This window comes from Gopherus flavomarginatus, chromosome 3, assembly GCF_025201925.1.
Source record: "Gopherus flavomarginatus isolate rGopFla2 chromosome 3, rGopFla2.mat.asm, whole genome shotgun sequence".
Taxonomy (NCBI): domain Eukaryota; kingdom Metazoa; phylum Chordata; order Testudines; family Testudinidae; genus Gopherus; species Gopherus flavomarginatus.
This window is the reverse complement of record NC_066619.1, coordinates 130,514,553-130,536,992: the sequence shown is the minus strand read 5'-3', so window position 1 is coordinate 130,536,992 and position 22,440 is coordinate 130,514,553. Positions and strand designations below refer to the sequence as shown.

General features: G+C 46.7%; 1 protein-coding gene across 1 annotated transcript in view; it reads left to right on the top strand.

Moving 5' to 3' along the window:
• Positions 1-15,416: 15,416 nt before the first annotated feature.
• The window catches only part of LOC127046814 (neuronal acetylcholine receptor subunit alpha-7-like), a 103,440-nt gene continuing 96,416 nt past the window's right edge, over positions 15,417-22,440 (top strand). The window contains exon 1 of the mRNA XM_050944371.1: positions 15,417-15,876. Coding sequence (XP_050800328.1) covers positions 15,798-15,876 — 79 coding nt within the window. The 5' untranslated portion in view covers positions 15,417-15,797. The remainder of the gene's footprint in view (positions 15,877-22,440) is intronic.

Genomic DNA, 22,440 nt, shown 5'->3' with positions numbered 1-22,440 from the left:
AAACCTTAGAATGTCAGGGAAATTCCAGAAGACTGAAAGAATGCTCGTGTTGTGCCATTGTTCAAAAAGGGCAAGCAGGCCGACCTACGTAATCATAGGTTAGTTAGCCTGACAACAGTCCTGGGCAAAAAAATGGAAATGCTGACAAAGAATTCAATTAATAAAGAATGAAAGAAATACATTTCATATCAGTCCACATGGTTTTAAGGAAAATACTTGTTGTCAAACAAGCCTGACTTCATTCTTTGATGAGATTACAAGTTTGGTGGATAAAGGTAACTGTGTAAATGTAACAGAATTCTGTAAGCCTAAGGCATTTGACAAAGTGCTGCACAACACACTGGTTAAAAAAATGAGCACTATACAATATCAATAAAGCACCCATTAAAGGGATTAAGCACTAGCTCACTTGACAGACCTCAAAGAGAAGTTGTCAATGGGGAATCATCACTGAACGCAGGAGGTGTTTCAAGTGAGATTCTGCTGGGATTGGTACTAGGCCTGACGCTATCAATATTTTCATCAAAGATCTAGGAGTAAATACAAAATCACAGCTGATAAAATTTATGGATGACGCATAAATTGGCAGAGTGGTAACTAATTATGAGGACAGGGCAGTGATATAGAACAATCCCGATCACATTGTAAACTGGGGTCTATTCAAACAAAATATGTTTTGATGCAGCTAAATGCAAGCTCATGTATCTAGGAAGAAGGCATGCAGGCCATATCTACAGAATGAGGGACTGTATCCTGGACAGCAGTGACTTTGAAAAGAATTTAGAGGGCATAGTGGACAAACAACTGAACATGAGCTCCCAATGAGAAGCTGGGGTGAAAAGGACTAATGCAACCCTTGGCTGTATAATCTCAGCAGTAGTGATACAAAACTACTCAAGATAGTTAAGTCCCAGGCAGACTGCGAAGAGCTACAAAAAGATCTCACAAAACTGGGTGACCGGGCAACAAAATGGCAGATGAAATTCAATGCACAGTAACGCACATTAGAAAACGCAATCCCAACCATACATATAAAATGATGGCGTTTAAATTAACTGTTACCACTCAAGAGAGAGATCTTGGAGTCATTGTGGAAAGTTATCTGAAAACATCCACTCATTGTGCAGCAGCAGTCAGAAAAGTGAACAGAATGTTGGGAATCATTAAGAAAGGGATAGATAATAAGACAGAAAATATCATATTACCTTTATATAAATCCATGGTATGCTCACATCTTGAATACTGCGTGCAGATGTGGTCTCCTCATCTCAAAAAAGATATATTGGATAAGGTTCAGAAAAGGGCAAAAAAAGGATTAGGGGTATGGGACAGCTGCCATATGAGGAAAGATTAATAATACTAGGCCTTTTCAGCTTGGAAAAGAGATGACTAAGGGGGGACATAAGAGAGGTCTATAAAAGCATGACTGGTGTGGAGAAAGTAAATAAGGAAGTGTTATTTACTCCTTCTCATAACACAAGAACCAGGGGTCACCAAATGAAATTAATAGGCAGCAGGTTTAAAACAAACAAAAGGAAGTATTTCTTCACACAATGCACAGTCAACCTGTGGAACTCTTTGCCAGAGGACGTTGCAAAAGCCAAGACAATAACAAAGTTCAAAAAAGAACTAGGTAAATACATGGAGGACGGGTCTATCAATGGCTATTAGCCACGATGGTCAGGGATGGCGTCCCTAGCCTCTGTTTGCCATTAGGGGAGTGAAGTTCTGGAACAGCCTTCCGAGGGAAGTAGTGGGGGCAAAAGACTTTTCTGGCTTTAAGACTAAGCTTGATAAGTATATGGAGGGGATGTTATGATAGGATAGTTTAATTTGGGCAATTGATCTTGGATTATCACCAGATAAGTCTGCTCAGTGGTCTGCGGGGAGATGTTGGATGGGATGGGAACTGAGTTACTGCAGAGAATTCCTTCTTGGGTGCTGGCTGGTGAGTCTTGCCCACATGCTCAGGGTTTAGCTGATCGCCATATTTGGGGTCGGGAAGGAATTTTCCTCCAGGGCGGATTGGCAGGGGCCCTGGAGGTTTTTCGCCTTCGCCTGCAGCGTGGGGCATGGGTCGCTTGCTGGTGGATTCTCTGCAGCTTGAGGTCTTCAAAACCAATTTGAGGATTTCAATAACTCAGTCCTGGGTTAGGGGTTGTTATAAAAGTGGATGGGTAGGGTTCTGTGGCCTGCCTTGTGCAGGAGGTCAGACTAGATGGTCATATTGGTCCCTTCTGACCTATGAGTCTATGAGTCTATGAGAAGCTGCGAATGAGCAACAGGAAATGGATCACTTGACGATTGCTTGTTCTGTCCATTCCTTCTGGGACACCTGGCATTGGCCACTGTCAGAAGACAGGATACTGGGCTAGATGGACCTTTGGTCTGACCCAACATGGCCATTCTTATGTTCTTATGAGTGAAGACGAGTGGAGAGGTGATGTTTAGCTGAGAACCTTTAAGGTGCTTCAAGTTGGGCACCCAAAAATCACTGGTCAGTTTTGAAAATCGTGGCCTTGTTGACCACAATTACCCTCAACTTCCATGTGCTCTGAGCTGTGTTTTCTGGACAGACAGGATCCAATCTGCCACTCTTGTCCTCTTCTGAACAATCAGATTGGAAAATGCATGCCCTCTGACATCTTTGGGAAGTATCTTCACATCCCCGAATAACCTGCTGTTCCGCAGTTATTTCCTTCCACACTGTGGATGGTCACATTCACTCTGTTCCTGCCACTTCCTCTCCCAGACTATCATCCTAGGTCTCACCTGTGTGGATGAGACCCCGATTATGGGCACCTCAGGGCATGTCTCCCTCTATGTGAAATCAATGAGAGTTAGGTGCCTACATGCCTGGGAGGATCTGTAATGCTTGCTATAGCTTAGCACTCCCCCAGGGAGATGGTCAGCTGCAGGCTGTCAAGGGATTCAAAGTCCCATACTTTGTCACCATTCATCCTATTCATATCCATTCATTTCAGACGCGGGGTAAACGCTCTGCCGCGTCAGAGCCAGGAAGGGGGACACGGGGTAAACGCTCTGTGATGTCAGAGCCAGGAAGGGGGACACGGGGTAAACGCTCTGTGATGTCAGAGCCAGAAAGGGGGATGCGGGGTAAACGCTCTGCGGCGTCAGAGCCAGAAAGGGGGATGCGGGGTAAACGCTCTGCGGCGTCAGAGCCAGAAAGGGGGATGCGGGGTAAACGCTCTGCGGCGTCAGAGCCAGGAAAGGGGGATGCGGGGTAAACGCTCTGCGGCGTCAGAGCCAGGAAAAGGGGATGCGGGATAAACGCTCTGTGGCGTCACAGCCAGGAAGGGGGATGCGGGATAAACGCTCTGTGGCGTCAGAGCCAGGAAGGGGGACGCAGGGTAAACGCTCTGCGGCATTAGAGCCAGGAAGGGGACACGGGGTAAATGCTCTGCGGTGTCAGAGCCAGGAAGGGGGATGCGGGATAAACGCTCTGCGGCGTCAGAGCTAGGAAGGGGGATGCAGGGTAAACGCTCTGCGGCATCAGAGCCAGGAAGGGGGATGCGGGGTAAATGCTCTGTGGCGTCAGAGCCAGGAAGGGGGATGCGGGGTAAACGCTCTGCGGTGTCAGAGCTAGGAAGGGGGATGCGGGGTAAACGCTCTGCGGCATTAGAGCTGGGAAAGGGGGACATGGGGTAAACGCTCTGCGGTGTCAGAGTCAGGAAAGGGGACGCGGGGTAAACGCTCTGTGGTGTCAGAGCCAGGAAGGGGGACGCGGGGTGAACGCTCTGCGGTGTCAGAGCCAGGAAGGAGGACATGGAGTAAAGGCTGTGGTGTCACAGCTGGGAAGGGAACACTGGGGAACAGACTATTGGTGCACAGAGATAAGCCAGACTGGTATGAAGGGCTTTGGAATATGCTTGCTTGTGCAATAAACATGCATTGTCTGCACTTTGGACTTCTGGTCTTCTGTTATCTGTCTATGCGACAAGAACCAGCGGAGAGGGTGAAGGGAAAGCCCTCCAACACTAGCTCCACCTGGCAGAAGGTTTATACTTAGCATAGCCACTCCACAAATGTTTGCTCCAAGTTTGAAAACTGGGCCCTCTCTCTACCATGAAGTATTCCCAGTTGGAATGTGTCAACTGCGTGATGTCTCCTGTGTAATTGCTCTTCTGTTGATCTTTTTCTGTGTCTTTGTTTTGTCTGTGATTCCTCTGTCATAAGCACCATATGTGGGCTTCTTGTCTCTGTTTTATTATCTGTTTCACTAGGTGCGCTGCTATCGGAATGCCTTCACTTGCTTTTGTATCCATCCAGCCCTACCTATTTGTCTAGGTTCTTACATGACTCCTTCACTGTGGTTTCTGATCGCCTTTGAGGCAATCACAGTACTTCCATGAAGACTTTTGGAGACAGTTTTTTGTTTTCCTTTTCACATTTCATATTTTTGTGGGTGCATTTTCCAAATGTTGACATTTGTATTTTCTCTTTCCAGCATGCTTTTCACATCACATTCTGTCATCTACTGTAGAAGTAGCACTAGATATATTACAAGATCTGACACTTCACACTGCCTCTTCCATAACAGTAATTTTGATGTCTCTTTTGATTTTGAGTATTTCTCCTTTCCAGCTACTTTTGCATGTGTGCCCTTAACTATCCCAGTGCCTGAAATAATGAATTTGGGGAGAACACCTCCTTCTATATACTAATGTGCAACCATCTTTCCCCTTGGTTTTACATGGGAAATGTTTCCCACTGGAATGTGTTTGTGTAATTATTTCTTAAGTACTAATTAGAACAGCTTCCATGCCTTCCCCTTGTTTTTATAAAAGTTAATGTTTGAGCTGTTATTTTTTATCAGATCCTGAGTTGTTTGAGCTCTTCCTTCCAGGGATTGTTATTCTGTGGTAAATACGCCCTGATCCTTGTTTTCAGAGCAACTTCTTAGCAAATCCCTGGTGAGGGAATCAGATCACATATTTTTATCTGTTCCTCTATCTTTGTATTTGATCTACTTATCAGAGGATGATGCACGAATTATGACTATTTGTCTGTCATTAGAAATGGCTTTTCTCTATGTTAATCTGCCCAGCTTCTTTGTCTCTTCACTTCAAACAGACAGATTGTTTTCAGTGTTAACAGGCTGCTCAGCAGATTTTGGCGGGTTTCTCAGGGTAGGACCCTGTGATGGAGTCAACAAACCTCACACAAAACACAGGCAGAAGGGGCTAAGAACCCTTCCTGCCAGCAGACAGCAAGGCCAGCTCTCATCCCAGCTCAGCTGTGAAAAATGTCACTTCTGGAGAGCCACTCCCCAGCTGCTGCAGCTAATGAACGCAAGCCATGCCCAAAGAGGAAGAGAGGGAACAGAAGAGTTTGGGACTTCAAATGGGGTGATAGGTCTCTGCCAGACCACCAGCTAGCACCTTAGAACTTCCTGCCTTACAAATGAGGGATCTGTAGGCCGAAGCCCTGAGGGCCAATTTTTTTTGACTCATTTATGTTTATAGACTCTGGGTTCTTTGTTTTTTTTTAGATGCGATTTAAGCAACTGCTGCCCTAGTCAAGGACAAACCCAGGTGGCTTGAACTAGGACTTTGCACAAGACAGTGTCCACCACTGCTGACATGGCCTGTCATAGAAATGTAGGGCTGGAGGGAACCTCAAGAGGTCACCTAGTCTAGCCCCCTGTGCTGAGATTCGGCCAAGTAAACCTAGACCATGCCTGACAGATGTTTGTTCAACCTGTTCTTAAAATCCTCCAGTGCTGGGTATTCCGAGCTTCACTGCCCTTTAGAGTTACAAAGTTTTCTCTAATATCTAACCTAAATCTCTCTTGCTGCAGACTAAGCTGATTATTTCTTGTCCCACGCTCTGTGGAAACGGAGAACAATTGATCACCACCCTTTTTATAACAACCTCTTACATATCGGAAGACTGTTGTGTCCCTCCTCAGTCTTCTCTAGAGGAAACATGTCCAGTTCTTTCATCCTTTCCTCATAGGTCATATTTTCCAAACCCCACTAATGTTAGAGATGTCTGAAAACCAGTGGTTGTTGCCTTTATCTGAGTCCATCTGAACCTTCACTGGTGAACTGGATCCAATTCTAAGATACTGCTCACCTGAAGTTTTAGCTTTATTCTAAGACAGGACTGAAGGTCCCATTCAGAAGTCAATGGAATTTAAGCATCTGTGTAAGTACTTGCTGAATCACAAGGCCTGAAACACAAACCTGGTAGCCAGTGACTCTGGGCTTGCAGCAGTAGCTGAGGCTGCAATATTACCTGGATCCTAGCAACCAGATTGCTCATCAGAAGTTTTCATAAATGAAGAATCTAACTGGCTACATTCTTCCTATAAAGAGGAAAACCCATCATATTTGGCATGATGACCACATGCCTTTACGTGATAGGGAGATTGTGAAATTCTCTTGGCTCTAGAATTTGTTCTCTAGTTCATAAACACATGCAAAAATATGCAGTCAGTCAAAGGCCTGGCTCTGCAGATCATACTGAGACATTATGAATTATGCTCTTCTGCCTATTATTAACCATCATTACTCCTTTTATTTGTTATGCCAAGCGTGGACCATGGGTGTAATCTATGAATACAGTCAAGCTCTTCAGGGAAATCCCTGACAGTTTTGCCTACCCTTTGGAATATGCTCTAAATGGAGACAGGGCTCTTCTGAAGTTAGGTTGACATTTTCAAAGCCATCCAGGGGGGTTAGATGTCAAATCCCCATTCATCTTAATGGGAACTGGGCATCTAGATCCAAAGGGTGGCTTTCAACACCTCAGGTCTTAAACATTTGCCCTTCAACTTGTCCCAGACCCAACCTGACTACCTGCCTCTTCCAAGGCTCCTTGAGTAGCCTGCTCCCGACTAAGCTTAGCTCTTGTTTTCTTCAGCCAACCAGAGGGTTCCCAGTGCCACCTTTAGCAATAGGAATAGCTGGATCCATTGGAAAAGCAAATCTCGACCTTTCCTATGGCTGGGGATTTGCTGCAGAACCTTATATTTTTTAGTGCTGTTGGGTTACAGCACTGCTGGAGGCACTGTACTGAGGTGAGTACCACGTCTCCTGCAGATCACATTCAGCAGTGGCATTGGCTATGCAGAGCGACTCTGGTGGCCGGTGGTCACTCCATCACTTTCATTCCACCCCTCTCCTTATGGAACTGCTAGCCACACAGCATCTGCCAGAGACTTTGTGTGCTAAGAGAGCGAACAACTGAGATTGGGCCTGTGTGATCTGACTTTCCGCGACTTCTGCAGCAGCCAGTGTGGCTGATCCCAGGGCTGCCCAAGCCAGGGCTGGCTTTATGAGCCGCGGGGCCCGATTCGAATACCTGGCTGCGGTCCGGGCTTCGGTGGCATTTCAGCGGTGGGGGGTCTGCTCTGGGGCTTCTGCGGCACCGAAGGACCCTTTGCCACCGAAATGCTGCCAAAGCCCTGTAGTGGACATGCCCCCCACCCCCACTGCTGAAATGCCACTGAAGCCCCAGAGCAGAACCTCCCCCAAGCTGCTGAAATGCCACTGAAGCCCCAGAGCAGACTCTCCCCCAAGCTGCTGAAATGCCGCTGAAGCCCCGGAGCGGACCCCCCCCCCCCGGCCACCGAAATGCTGCCAAAGCCCCGGAGCAGACCCCACCCTCCCCCACCGCAGAAATGCTGCCGAAGACCTGGAGCGGACCCTCTGCCCCGCAGCTGGATGAGTAAAAAAAAAAAAGGTTAAAAAGTCACCTAAGGTGCGGGGCTGTCTTAGGGTGGGGCCTGATTCCGGGGAATTGGGGCATTTGGCTTAAAGCCAGCCCTGGCCCAAGTGGCTGGCTCTGGGGCCAGCTGCTCACATGGTCCTGGGGACAGCCACACTGCTGCTGCTGGAGTGCTCTGCAGCCAGTTGTTGGGGTGATCTGGCAGTCAGCTGCACCAGTCTCAGGGCCAGCCACACCAGCTGCTGCTCAGGCAGTCCCTGGGGGCCAGCCATACTGGCTGCTGCTGGAGCAGCTCTGCAGCCAGTTGTTGGGGCGATCTGGCAGTCAGCTGCACCAGCCCTGGGGCCAGCCGCACCGGCTGCTGCTCAGGTGGTCCCATGGCAGCTGGCCCTGAGCGGCAGGAGCAGCTGCTGCTTGGGGGCCCCCATCAGCTGGTGCCGCAGGCCCCTGGCAGTGGCATCCTTGGGCCTGTCCCAGGAGTGGAGCCTGTCCCCCCCATCAGCAGCCCCCCAAGATTTAGTCAGGGGTATTTATAATATAAGGTATGGACAGGTCACGGGCCGTGAATTTTTGTTTATCGCCTATGACCTGTCCATGACTTTTGCTAAAAATACCCGAGACTAAATCTTAGCCTTGATTCTCATCAGCAGAAGTGCAGAATAAAACAAGCACGGGCTCGCACACCACCAGAGCATTTATGACTGAAATCCCAGAAGGATTCAAACAACCCAAGAGGTAGAAGGGGCCTACTTTTAAAGTGAGTACGTAGCAGCAGAATGAAATCAGTACAGGGCTGTTTCACTCAGGTGAATTCAGCTCCACAAATAGTCTATCTCCTTGTTTACCAAAACATGTCCTTTGTCTGAATGTTAGGCTCTGGGCTGTTCAGGAACTTAAATCAAGAAAAAAAATCCATGTGCAAGCCATATTTAAGTAATAAATCCATGTGGCTGTAGTACTACACACATCTTGGCTCCTGTAGCAGCACACATGGGTACGTCGGGTTTATTGACACACAGAAGACTGATTTCCTTTCCTTTCCCTTCCTCATTACTCCATCCTTCCATTGATTTCTCAGGGCACGACGAGCCTCCCAGCCTGGGTCCACTGGCTTGGTGCAGCGAGGCTGGGCCCAGGTGCTCTAACAAGAGCTGTGTAGATGGTGTGGCTCTGACTAGAGCGTTGGCTCCACAGCCCAACCCCGCCCAGGTTTCAGAGCCCTGGCTCCAGCCTGAGACACAATGTTTACACAGCTCTTTTTAAAGCGCCAGCACGAGCCACTCCCCACAAGTCTGTCGAGCCGGGCTGGGAGGGTAGCGCCCTATGCAGTGTAGACATGCCATCAGGTACTACCTCTCCCGGGTTCATGGATACGGCACTAGACCAGAATTCAGGAGACCTGCGTTCAGTTCCTAGCTCAGCTACAGACTTCCTGTGCGGCCAGGGGCAAGTCACCTGCATTCTCTCATGCCTCAGTTCCCTATGCAATGGAGATAGCCTAATGCTGAGGGCCTGCAAGTACCTAGTTAGCTATTCTAAGTAACTTGTGCTTCACAACCTCCCCTCTTCTCATTGCTCTGCTTTTCCCAGGCTCTAGTCTTCTTTTGGGCCTCTCTGTTCTGTAGTGATCGTCCCTGTGTTGTGCAACTGGGTACGAAGGACTCTTCACTGTATGATTAACAGCAAGTTCTCAGAGCCAGAAGCTGTTACAGCTTCACCAGTTAGGAGTAAGATCAAATCTCCGCTTTACACTTTCCAGCTTCATTCCGATTGTCCCCTGAAGGGGCTCTGCTAAGTTTAGAAAAGGTGAATGAACAGAAAGCCTAGAGCAACCTTCAAGGAAGTGGCTACTTCATACGGTGCTGGCATGACACTCGGCTGGAGTGACCAAATTAGGGGGGAGAGTGAGTTAAAAATCAATCTTAAAGGAACCTACACTGGGTAATGTATACCCCTTTTATGCCCCTCAAAGCACGTATGTTACACCAAGCTAGATTCCCTCTAGATGCAGACAGACTTAAAATACAGATGTAGGCCCCTCCATGCTCTAGGCTGACCAGATAGCAAGTGTGAAAAATCAGGATGGGGTGGAGCCTCAAGACTCTCCCTATAAAATCAGGACATCTGGTCACCCTACCACACTAGGCACCTAAATCTGGACTGTAGGAACCGAAGTCCCTGTGTGGATCTGACTCTCAGACTTTCTAAGCCAAACTCAGAGCTGTTGTCTAAGTCCCATTGGTAGGCACCACCGTGATCCACATAAACCTGGCTCGGCTGCTGCCTAACCAACCGCGCCCCCCCTCGCACTGCTCTACCCACCCTCCGCTAGCAGAGACAGATGTTTAGCTCTGTGAGGGGCCAGGGCACAGGACACATCCTTCTCATCAACATCTCCCATCAGCTACCTTAGGGGGCTGCCTGCCTAGCGTGCCGGCTTTGGTGGATCCTATTCATAAGCGCCAACTCCGTGGGTGTTCCAGGGCTGGAACACCCACAGGTAAAAAATGGTGGGTGCTGCGCACCCACCGGCAGCTCCCCTTTCAGATCCTTCCCCACCCCCCTCAGTGCCTCCCGCCTGCCAATGGGCCCCGCAGATTGGTGCTTCCCCCACCCTCCCAGCTCCTACCGCCCACCGTGATCAGCTGTTTTGCAGCATGCAGGAGGAGCGAGGACATGACATGCTCCAGGGAGAGGGTGGAAGTGGGCAGGAAGAAGCGGGGTGGGGTGGTACCTTGGGGGTAGCGGTGGAGTGGAGATGGGGCCTGAGGCAGAGCTGGAAAGTCGGCGCCTGTGAGTCCTATTTGTAGGCAACTCTTTCCCCCTGTGCAGTAATTCAGGCTTTCAGGATGCCTAAAAGTTGGGCATTGTAATGCTGAGTGTGGCAGTGCCTAAATCCCTCTGCAGATCTTGAGTAGTTTTGTATCTTCTGCAAATTTTGCCGCCTCACTGTTTACCCCTTTTTACAGATCGTTTATGAACATGTTCAATAGGACTGGTCCCAGTACAGACTCCTGGGGACTATTTACCTCTTTCCATTCTGAAAACTGACCATTTATTCCTATACTTTGTTTCCTATATTTTAACCAGTTACCAATCCATAAGGGGACGTTCCTTCTTATCCCATGACAGCTTACTTTGCTTAAGAGTCTTTGTGAGGGACCTTGTCAAAGGCTTTCTGAAAATCTAAGTACACTATATCCACTGGGTCCCCCTTGTCCACATGCTTGTTGACCCCCCTCAAAGAATTCTAGTAGATTGGTGAGGCATGATTTCCCTTTACAAAAACCATGTCGACTCTTCCCCAACAAATTATGTTCATCTTTGTGTCTGACAATTTTGTTTCAACCAGTTTGCCCAGTACAGAAGTCAGGTGTATCGGCCTGTTATTGCCAGGATCACCTCTGGAGCCCTTTTTAAAAATTGGCATCACATTAGCATTAGCTCCTTCTTGCTCTTCTGCTGGTCTTCTTCTTGGAGCCCAGTTTATATAGTGAAACTTGGGTCCTGCTTAGCTGTACCTTAACCAATCATTTTACTAAAATGTTACTAACCAATCCTAACATATTCTAACAAAATTCTCTAACCAATCATACGCCACCACCTTAACTGATTTACACCTAGCAAAATTAAATTATGAAACAGACAGAAACAATAGAATCAGACGGAGATCATACAGACAAAGAATAGAGAAGTGGGAACTATAAAGACAAAACAATAAAGAAATGAGGATTTCATAACCACAACTATTGATAAGTGATTGCTTGCCAGACAGGACGCTATCAAATTTAACTTCTTTAACCACCTTAAGATTGGTTTCTTTATCTGGTGATGGTGGGTACTATTAGGACAGGATCAACTTCCTAATAGCCCGATATTACATTTTTTTAATGTAATTTAGCTGAAATGTGAGGATGTGGCTTTTTGCTTCTTGGCTAACGGCTGCTGCCCTCCTAATATCACTGCAGATAAAGGCCTTAGGTCTTACAATATGGCTACAGGAAAAGACTGTATCCTTACAGCAGCACCAAAGCATGTTAATCTCAGATCTTCCTAGTGGGGCCGGAACAATTTCTGAAGTGGGGGTGCTGAGAGCCACTGAGTCAAACTGTAAACCTTGTATACGAAGGAAACTACTTCAAACCATGTGGTGATGCATCACTAGTTCCAGCACCAATGGACCTCCCCTCCATGGTGACCCTTCTCCTTAACTCCTTCACTGTCATTCCCTGGGCTCCAGAATCTTGGAAGCCCAGAGACGTGCCCATATTTATGGGGGAGACTAGTTTTCCATATTTACTGGCTATCGTTTTGATACTATCAACGAACTTTGATCAAAAGAGGCTGACAGATGGAGATTGGTTACTACAAACCTGTGGGGCTATGGTATGAGCAAAGGAGCACTTCAGCTAGAGGCTTTAGCTGACTAAAGTGCTTTAGTCCACTTCGTTTTTTAGAAAAAACAAGAAAAAAACAACCTGTGTTACAAAAGAAAAAAGAAGGAATTATTCTCTGAGTCGATTTAATTGCCAAAAAGTCTCTACAGGAAAAGACAATAACAATCTTTAATTATGATGACTGTAGGGGTGGACTGAAGTCCCAGCACAGCATCAAAAGCAGCTGCTGTCTCTGCAACACTTCTTTCCTAATGTGCTCCGGTGACGATAGTAAGCTATTAAAAAATAAATAAATAGGGAAAGCAATGTCTGATTTTACAAGGTTATGGGGGTGAGTAATTCCATTAGCAACAGCTTCCTGCAATAAACAATCACATCTAATACGTGCCACTATATCTCTTGGTGTGCGACCCAGAGCGTGGATGGGCTTTGGAAAGAGGGTAGTCCTCATTATGTGGTGTTTAGCTGAATAAACAGTAAGAGGAGGTATTGAGCTCCCCTTTGGGGCTCAACGTTCTGCTATACCCAGCAGAGTCAGGGAGCCACAGAGGTGCCAATTGTGGCTGGTCACAGGATCAGAGAACTTGGCCCCCATGGTAGCTCAGAGATGCTTTGGGGTTGCTCTACATTATGCCCTGGCTGCAATAGCCCCCAAGGGGCAATCGATCAGGAAGGGATGGCTGGAGCACAGGGCACTCTGGACTGGCCACCTATTCTCATGTTTGCCCAGGCCTCTCCAAGGTATGGCCCCTATGTGTGAGCACTAGAACTGGACACAACACTTCGGGGTCCCAGCAATGCCACATCCAGAGGTAATGCCACATCCTGCTCTTGCTCAGTCTCCCCCTGGATGACATTAGCCATTTTAGTCACAGCGTCGCACTGTGAGCTCACAGTCAGTTGGTTAGCACCAGGAACTCTAAGTCCTTTTCAGAGTCCAGACAAAGCTACCGTCCATCTTGCTGGACTTAGCATGAGCTGGGCAGTGCCAGTGAAGAGTCTTGGAGCCCAGCTGGGCCTCTTGACCCTGGATCCCCTGAGCAGGAGAAACCTTTGAGGCTTTCCCCAGTGCCCTGGAGCTGGATTGATGGGAATCGCCACAGGAAGCCCTGGAATGCTTTGAGGTGCTCCAGTTTGGTCGTGAATGAGCCAATGCCACGCTGGAGCTAGCCAGGATCCTCTTGGAGGCACAGGACGAAGCAGCAGGGGAGGGACGACATGTGATTGCAGACTGTTTTTTGTGAAGTCAGAAGAAGGGGTGTAGGAAAGAGGAAAAAAACTAATTATGAAAATGCCTGAATTCTTCCCACCCTAGCAATGAGCATCGCCGGAAATGGAACACCTCGTTCCACACCCCTCAAATGTGAGACAAGCCACAGAGCCCTGATGTGCCGCGGTTTGAGACACTTCACTGAGCACACTACAGTTTCACTAAGGATATCCCATGGCACGGGATAAGCTCAAGAGGAACTGAAAGAGAGCTGGGTAATATGCAACTTAATTGATTCAACCAACTCAGGGGAGATTCCTCACCCACCCTGGCCAGCCAGGGAAGAGAAGTTGGAGTGTGATTAGACAGTATGTAGGGCTGTCATGAGATTATTATTTATACCAGTAGCTGAAAGCCCATGCTGTCATACATGTGTAAAAAAAGATGAAAATGGCTGACAGCTTAAAAACTGGACAGTAAGAGACTAAAAATCCCACTGATGCTTGAACTTGCAGCTAGTCAAAGCAAAAGCAAGCTCTCAACCATGCTGGTAGCTGTCTCCACCACTTCACGGTGGCTCAACAGACATTTGAGACTTCAGAGTGATGCCTGGAGTTATTGTGCGCTGGTTGTGTTGTGCTTAGACAGTGGTGGGTGCTGCAGGGAGGGGGCTATGTTTTTGCTGGTTGTGTTGTAGTGTGGGTGGTTTTGAAGATCTGTGGCTGCAGGGCCAAGTCTCCCCTCATACAACCAATGAAATTGTTATATTCAAATTAGTTGTAGAGAAAGGTGGTAATTGGTTGAGTTACCTCTGATATCACAGTAGTCTAGGACTCTTGGCGTGGCATAGATACATGCCGTACTGTCACAGGGATGTAATTCGTAAAGAAAATGGCTGAGAGCTTAAAAAGAGGACAGTAACAGACTGCAAATCCCAATGATGATTTAACTTGGCGATATTCTGAACAAAAAGAGCCCTCAGCCCTGCTTGTAGCTGTTTCCATAGCTTCACCCTGACTCAACAGACATTTTAGGCTCTGAGTGACACACAGAGTGACAATCTTGGGATTTTATTACATAGATGACGGTAGCCTCTAGAGGTCACCACTAAGATCAGGGCCCTATTGTGCTAAGTGCTGTACTAACACACTGAGAGACAGTTTCTGCCCCCCAAGAACTTACAGAGGAGATAGAAAAATGTGGGAAGGGAAACAGAGGCACAGAAAGCAGAAGGGCCTTGCACAAGGTCACACAGCATGTCAGTGGCACAGCAGGTCTCTTGAACCCAAATCCAAAACCCTACTCACTAGACCAGGCTGTCTCCCCACGTCTTGTTTTAGTGACAGTCAGAGCATGAGATCTGAGAGAGGGCATTCCCTGGAGATGGATGAGCCCACCAGGTGCTGAAGGAGAGTTGGGCAGCAATGCACCTGAAGAGCGGACTGCTCCAACCCAGGGGATGTCCCTCACCAACCCTGGTCAGAAAGAGAACAGCCATGGGATGGCTCTTGAGTGGTCTGGAGGATCCTTGAGGGGCTGGCCTGAGATGCCCCCTGCTGGAAGCACAGCGCAGAGTCTGATTGTGTGAAGTTGCCTTGTGGGTGGCAATGCAGGAGTGTGCCAATCCGTCCTGACTGCATCTTTGAGAAAGCGGAAGATAGAGGCTGGAGGAAGAATCGAGAAAATGCCAGGTTTGAAGTGCATGTTATTCACGTCTAACATTCTATTGCTGGTGCTTGGCCATTAAAAAAGTAGAGCTGAGAAAAAGGGAAGGGAGCAGAGTGTGTGCAAAAATCTCCTGGCTGGGAGCAAGCCTGAGTGGGAGGGAGGAGCATTGTAAGACAGCTATTTGTTTCTGGTTCGAGCCATGACTGAAGGGCTGTACTGCCATGCACACATGCAAAGGGGCAGAGTGAAGACAGTCTGAGGCCCCCAGGGCTCCACTTTCTGACTTCTGTGCTGCTAAAATCTGAACATCCACACAGTGGAGGCTTCCTCTGCATTTAATTCCACACAGTGGCAGGAGCCAGTTTCCTACTAGAAATCACATTGGTAGGTAAAGGCTGTAGAGGCGCTCTAGTACTAGCACTAGAGACAAAGCTGACGTGCTGCCTCAGAGTTAGTTACAGACAGTGGGGACGTGGAACATCTCTCCCAGGCAGCACTGGCCCTTTGCTCCCCCTCCCCTTTATGCACACCCCTCTTGTGCTGTCTCGCTGGCATTTGTTTCTGCACTAGAAAAGGTGCAGAGTGCCAGGAAAAAAACCCTACCAAGCCTTGGCATGCACTTGGATTTACTTAAGCAGCAGTGAACTTGGCTTCCTTAGACTGAAGGGACAGCTGGGCACATGTACTTCCCTCTCATGGTGGGGAACTGGTCGAAGGGCTTATTAGCACTATTAATCATTGACTCTATAAAGCATTTGGTGCTGTCACAAAGACAGCATTCTGCTTTGCTGCCTGCTTAGAAGTGGCACTCCGATTCTGTCTGGACAATGCTCACTAAGAAGTGTTTGGGATTTGTTTACTCCGGATTGTATCTATGGGCTTCTTTGTTTCTGTCCTTCTTTAAAGGTAAGTTCTTTTTCACTTGCTTTGTTTTCACAGGAACTATTTGATTTCCCCCAAGAAATTCAGCCGTGTCTTTCTTTGGATTCAACTTTCTCAGGGCTAAATCCTAGTCCCATGGAGGTCAATGGGAGGTTTGCAATTGATTTCATTAGGGAAAGCAGATAAACAATTTTTATGAAGAAAACAATATCACCATCCTAGGAAATGCTATAGTGTACAGTCATGTTTCAAAATACTCTGTTCCTGCCATCTTATAAACAACTATACTATCCATACTTTACAAGAATGAGACATTTTAACTAGTGGCTAGATAGCATGATGAAGGGAGTCTTATATCTCTCTGTCTTCCAGACATTTATAATTGCATTTTCATAGTACAAAGTAAGATTAGAAGAGTTTCCAGAACTATTTACCTCTTACGCATAATTTTATAAGGCTTAACACCTATATAGACAGTAGATTAAACTATTTCTGGTTCAATATTTTTCCTCTGTTGGATCTTTTCCCTTTTAAAGTATCAATGTTTTAAGCCAATGAGGGGTACAAAGTTGCAAGAATCTATAAATGTAATGCAAATTCCTACTAGCCTTGCTAGAACAGGAGAATTTTAATCTAAAGTGAATTCCGTGCTGTAACAGACTTTGTAAAATAACTACCCTGTGCTATCAAATTACCTAGGAGTTGTATGCTTCTTCCAGCAATGTAATGAAAAAAGCTAGAAAGAGGGAAGTTGAAATTGCATCTGCCCAAAAAAATAGCCAGTATTCCACAGCTGAAGTTTTCTCATCAGTTTCTAAATGAACGTGGTTCATGTAAAAACCTCTATGTGTTTGTCCGAATTATTTTTCGACCATTGTTCTTGCTCTGAACATGTTGCAAAATTTAGCATTTCCCCGTGGCAGATTGCTTTGGTGATTCAGGGCCATATCTAGGCAGAAAGCCTAGAGATTGTTGCTTTAAAACTGCCAGTCTGATGTGGCCCATTGATTTTAGAATGAGGCATATAGTGAACTAATTTCTCAACTACATAGAACTATTTAGGCATGCTCTTTGCACCTGAATAATTTCTCATCAGTCAATCTATTTAGCTCTACACAACATACATTAGTTTCATTAGAGGGCTCAGAAGTGGGGTTAGGGTAACGTGGCAGTAAAGTATCCCAGGTAAATGCTCTATCACCCAGCTAAAGAGAGAGTCCTGTTAGTTTTGTTTGCAAGATATCTACATGGTACTTAAAGCACCGAAGTGACAGCCAGATGCTGGAGCTATTAGTACCTGTGAATTTTGTTTGCAAGACACCTGTATGGTACTTAATTACATTTTTTTTTGCATTGAAACACTGTATTTTAAATGTTGAGATAATTACTAATTCATGAAGGAGCTGTCCGGTTGTAAGGAGGAATTTGCAAATAGAGTGCTTCTATTAAATGTTGCTATAAAGTGACAACTGGCCACGTTTATATCTGCTCCTGAGCTCAGTGGCGTGAACACACGATGGACCTGCCAGCTAGAGGATCCTGAGTTGTCCCACACTGGAATATTATTTATTAGCCCTATGAATTCTCTCTTTAGATTTGAGAAAAATGAAGCATGTGTCTTCTAGCTCTTTACTAATGCTGAAGCCATTTTGACATTATACTTCAACTGAGTCCCTCAAGGGTCACACGCTGCACCCACATGAAAGTGGAACAAGTTAATCGTCACTTTAACATCAGTGAACCAACACACCAAAAAGGAATTTATGTAATTTCTCGCTTATTGCAAATCATTTAATAGGCTATTTTATGGTAGGGCATGGAATGACCTCCAATCCCTGCAGGGCACCTATTCCTTCAAAAGTTTTATGCCATCTACATTAAACACCTCCTGTGAAAGCACCTCTGTGACCTCCCTCAGGCAGACCCTTCTGGTGTGTAATTGCTTTGACTTAAGGCATTTACTGAACATCTAGCCTCATTTTTCTTATTTTTAGATATCCAGTGTAGCTTGTTGCAAACCATCTCCGCTATCTGCTTCCTAGAAGTCATGGGGAGCCCTTTCATAAACTTGATGTGTAGGTGATGGGTAGCCTGGAGTAAATTACATACCAGTCAAGTGGAAGGTGACACTGAAGTCACTTACATAGGAAGGAGCATGCAGAAGAAGGTACTGCAAGAAAAGCAGCTAACATAAAACAGGCCACCCTGTAATTCACTAATACATTATTCTGGCCTCTTGTCAGGTAAATTACTTTCCCTTACAGTTCCATGCACTCAGACTAACTTATACCACTTGCCAACATCCACCTTACACCAGCTCCTGCCTCACTCTGGAATTAGAGGCAGCGTGGTCCAGCGGGTTGGGTACTGGAGTGAGACTCAGGGAAACCTGGCTTCCAGTCCCAGCTCTGCCACTAACTTGCTGTGTATCCTCGGACATGTCACTTCCTGCCTCTGTTTTCCCCCATCTGTCTCATTTTAGTTCGATTGTAAACTCTTTGAGGCTTGTAAGCCTTTTACCTTGTTTTGGTACGGTGACTAGCACAATGGGGTCCTGAACTGGGCTATGACTTCTAGGTGCTACTGTAATACTACTACCATTTCAGCCCGAAATGTAAAAAACATTTCCTGCTTAGAAAGATGTCATTTCTTGCACCTTCAATTTGAGTACAATTTACAGAAAACTCCATCATTGTGGGAAATGATCCATGCCTACCGATACTCAGCAGTTAAATAGGGGGAGAAATCGTTTACAGTGGTTAAGAAAAGCAGAACAAACACCAGACCTTGAAACTAAACAAAAGGGACAATGGATTCAATTTTGAAAGCATCTATTTTCCAAAGTGACTTAGACTCCACTGAAATCAATAGAAGTTACGAGCCTAAATATTTTGAGAATCTGGACCTTAGACAAATAAACACTTGTGGCTTTCCTGTGCCAGTTGGCTCGGGCTATGGGGCTGTTTATTTGTGATGTAGACATTGGGGCTTGGGCTGAAGCTTGAGCTCTGGAACCCTCCCACCTTGAAGGCTCCAGCCCCCGTCTGAACATCCACCACACAATTAAACAGCCCCTTAGCCCGAGCCCCACGAGCCTGAATCAGTGGGTACAAGCCAGCTCTGGGTTTTTAATTGCAGCATAGACATGCCTTGAGGGAGAAATCTTGGCTCTACTGAAATCAGTGGAAGTTTTGTCATTGATTTCCATGGAGCAAGGATTTCACCCTTAGGAGCCTAAGTTCCACTGACTTTCAATAAGACTTTGGCTCCAAGGGAGTTCGGCACCTCAGTACCTTCGAGGATCTGGGCCCAGGAGCCTAAATCCCATGTGAAAATGAAACTTCGGCACCTTTGACTATTTTATCCAGGGAAGTTAGATATTATATAACAAAGGCTGAACAGTGAAGCAATTAGCTAGCAGACTGATCTGCCTTAGGGAGCTCACTAAGGCACTTTCACAAGAGGTGTTTCAGTGTAGGATGAATTAAACATCTGATGGACTAGTGGAGAGGAAAATCCTGCTCCATGCAGGGTTTGCAAGCAAGGACCCAGGAGGCCATTTCCAGCCCTATCATACATCCCATCCCATGAGTTAGGCCAGACTTTGTGACAAATCAATATTATTTGATCATTTGTCCAGTATCTTTAATTTTATCCTTCTGTTTATATTGAAAAATCAATGAATTTTGGAGAAGACTCCTCTAATGTGGCTCTTGTGCACAGACTGTCGAAGGTCTGAGAAAGAGATTTGGCTAGGAGCTGAGTTTGCAAACAGTGATGTAGCCTTGAGAATGGATTTTAAAACCTGCTCTTGGCCCCAATTTGGTAAAGCACTTAAAGCCCATTCTTAAGCATGTGCTTAAGTCCCATTGATTTTCAAGTTAAGCATATGCTTAGTGCTTTACTTTATCTGGGCCTTACTGAAGTTGTGCTGTGGCCTCACCTGACCAAAACAACAGTGGTTTTTTTTTAAACCTGTGCCTTAAAATAGTTTCCTTTCACAAGAAAAACTGACTTGAGACAGAGCTTTATAGGGCTATGGAGGCAAGTGCAGTTTGACACTATAAAACCATAGAAAAGGGAGTATTAGGTTTCTGTTCATCAATCTGTGGAACTCCTTGCTAGAGGATGTTCTGAAGGCCAAGACTATAACAGAGTTCAAAAAAGAACTAGATACATTTATGGAGGATAGGTCCATCAATGGCTATTAGCCAGGGGTGGTAACCCTAACCTCTGTTTGCCAGAGGCTGGGAACAGATCACTTGACGATTACCTGTTCTGTTCATTCCATTGGGGGCACCTGGCATTGGCCACTGTCAGAAGACAGGATGCTGCGCTAGATGGACCTTTGGTCTGACCAGTATGGCCATTCTTATGTTCTTATGAAAGACAAGTCTAATGCCATCATGGAGAGAATCAGCAATTGCACACTTGGTATCTCTCTGTGTGATGTAGTGCTGTAAATGATTGGTTGGATCCATGTTTAGAAAGCACTGTAGTAATCATGGCAGAAGGGAGATTTTCACCTGGTCATTATGGCTGAGATTTTCAAATCAACTGAAGGGAGTCAGGTACCCAAATCCCATTTCATTTCACTGGGTAGTCTGAATCTATACCCTGATTGAGCTGTTATAATAAACAAAAAAACGATATTGTAGGATTTGAGGTCATGTCTTACCATCTTCAGTAAGTGGTCACATTGCAGCTAACATGGTTGTCACATGGTGTTCAGCACCCAGAAATCCTACATGATCTAATTAAAATAAATGGGCAAAGCCGTGGACACGAGGGAGCCCAGAATTGCTGGATTGTCAGTAGCTTGTCTGCTGCAATAACGCAGCCCTATGTTAGGCCCTATGCAATGAGCCATACGTTGACAACACTTTGCTGCTCATTCTGAGTGCTCTCACTGGTATGTGTTATGTCCAGGGAACATGGTATTTGGTCAGCATCTTCCGCACTGCGCAATGCTGCAGGTACCAGACCCAGATGCTATGCTGAAAATAACACATTCTGCTTACCCTAGGCTCACAGCTAAGCCAGTATGTCAGGAAGAGATTTAATCAGTTGCTTGCTTGACCACTTGTCCACACGTCAGTGGTCAGATGTATGCGTGGCTAAGACCTTGCCTCTCTCTGGTGGGCAAGCTGTCCAAAACAGAGCATGGCAATATTCTGCTTGGGGCTTATTGGAACCTTTAGAACTTTCTAAGAGCCTTTAAAACTCAATGTCGTTATGAGAGATCAGTTAATGCACTGAGGGAAAAGGGATTTATAACATGGAGATATACCTACCTCACAGAGCTGGAAGAGACCTTGCAGATCATCGAGTCCAGCCCCTTGCCTTCACTAGCAGGACCAAGTACTGATTTTGACCCTGATCCCTAAATGGCCCCCTCAAGGATTAAACACACAATCCTGGGTTTAGCAGGCTAGTGCTCAAACCACTGAGCTATCCCCATCCACTTCAATCCCTCTGATAAAAAAAACTCTTAGATCATTCTGGGTTCAAACTGAAACAGAGTATAGGACCAGGTTTTTCAAACAGTTCAATACACACAAGCTCCCATTGAGAACGGAGACCTCCTCCTCATTCTATTTCCCCCCATTGAGAACCAGGGCAGCTGCTGGGTCCTGGCCATGGGTATATCAGTGGCTCACAGTCGGTAGGAATGAGTTTACTGCAGCTCCCATTACATTAATGGAATCTGATAAGGACTGCATCAGTGCACGCCCTCTAAAGTTCGGCTCCCCAGCCATTACCCTTCAGGTTTGCAGTGTTTTCAAGCTTCAGGCTGTGAGACCTATGCCTGCCTAAGCCAAGATCTTAACCCAGGGCCTATCAGGTCCCATGCACAGCATCCCCAACCTCCTTCCATGGAGCCTAACTCTAGCTGTGCTCAGAAGGGCAGCTCGCAGCCCCCCAGGAAAGGAGTTCTGCATTGGTGGGGCCTAGTGTTACACGAAGCAGGAGGTGCAATCAGAGTCCATGGTCACTTACAAGGCAGCCAATGGGGAAAACAGTCTTTCATTCCCAGGAAGAGGTTATTGAGGAGGTAGTTGCTTAAGGGCCCATAGCCTAGTTCATCGCTGACCACTCCCGTGTCACTAATGAGTTTCTCCTCACGCACACAAAGATTCTGCCCCAGACTGGCCTTGAAGGTGTAAGCTCCCGCTCAAACCCCGGCACTGCTACGCTCTCAGAGAACAGCACTGTTATGAAAGCAGAACCGACAGGACTGCCTGAATGTGGGCACTCCATTGCTCAGGCCCACCAACGGGAGGGCACAAAGGGGACAATTGCCAGTGGCCCAGGTGATTAAAAAGGCCCCGGGTTCCCCAGCCGCCAGCACCGTTGGCCGTACAGCACGACTAAGGCAGTCTTCCTGCCCCCCCTCACCCTATGCTGCTCCTGGAAGTGACTGGAACCCCTGGGAGGAGGGAGGGGACAGGGAGTCTATGCGTGCTGCTCCCACGCCAGCGCCGACTCCGCAGCTCTCATTGGTTGCCTAGAAACTGCTACCAGAGGGCATGCCAGTTGCTTTTGGTAAGTGCCACACACACCCAACCCCAGCCAGCACCCAAACTC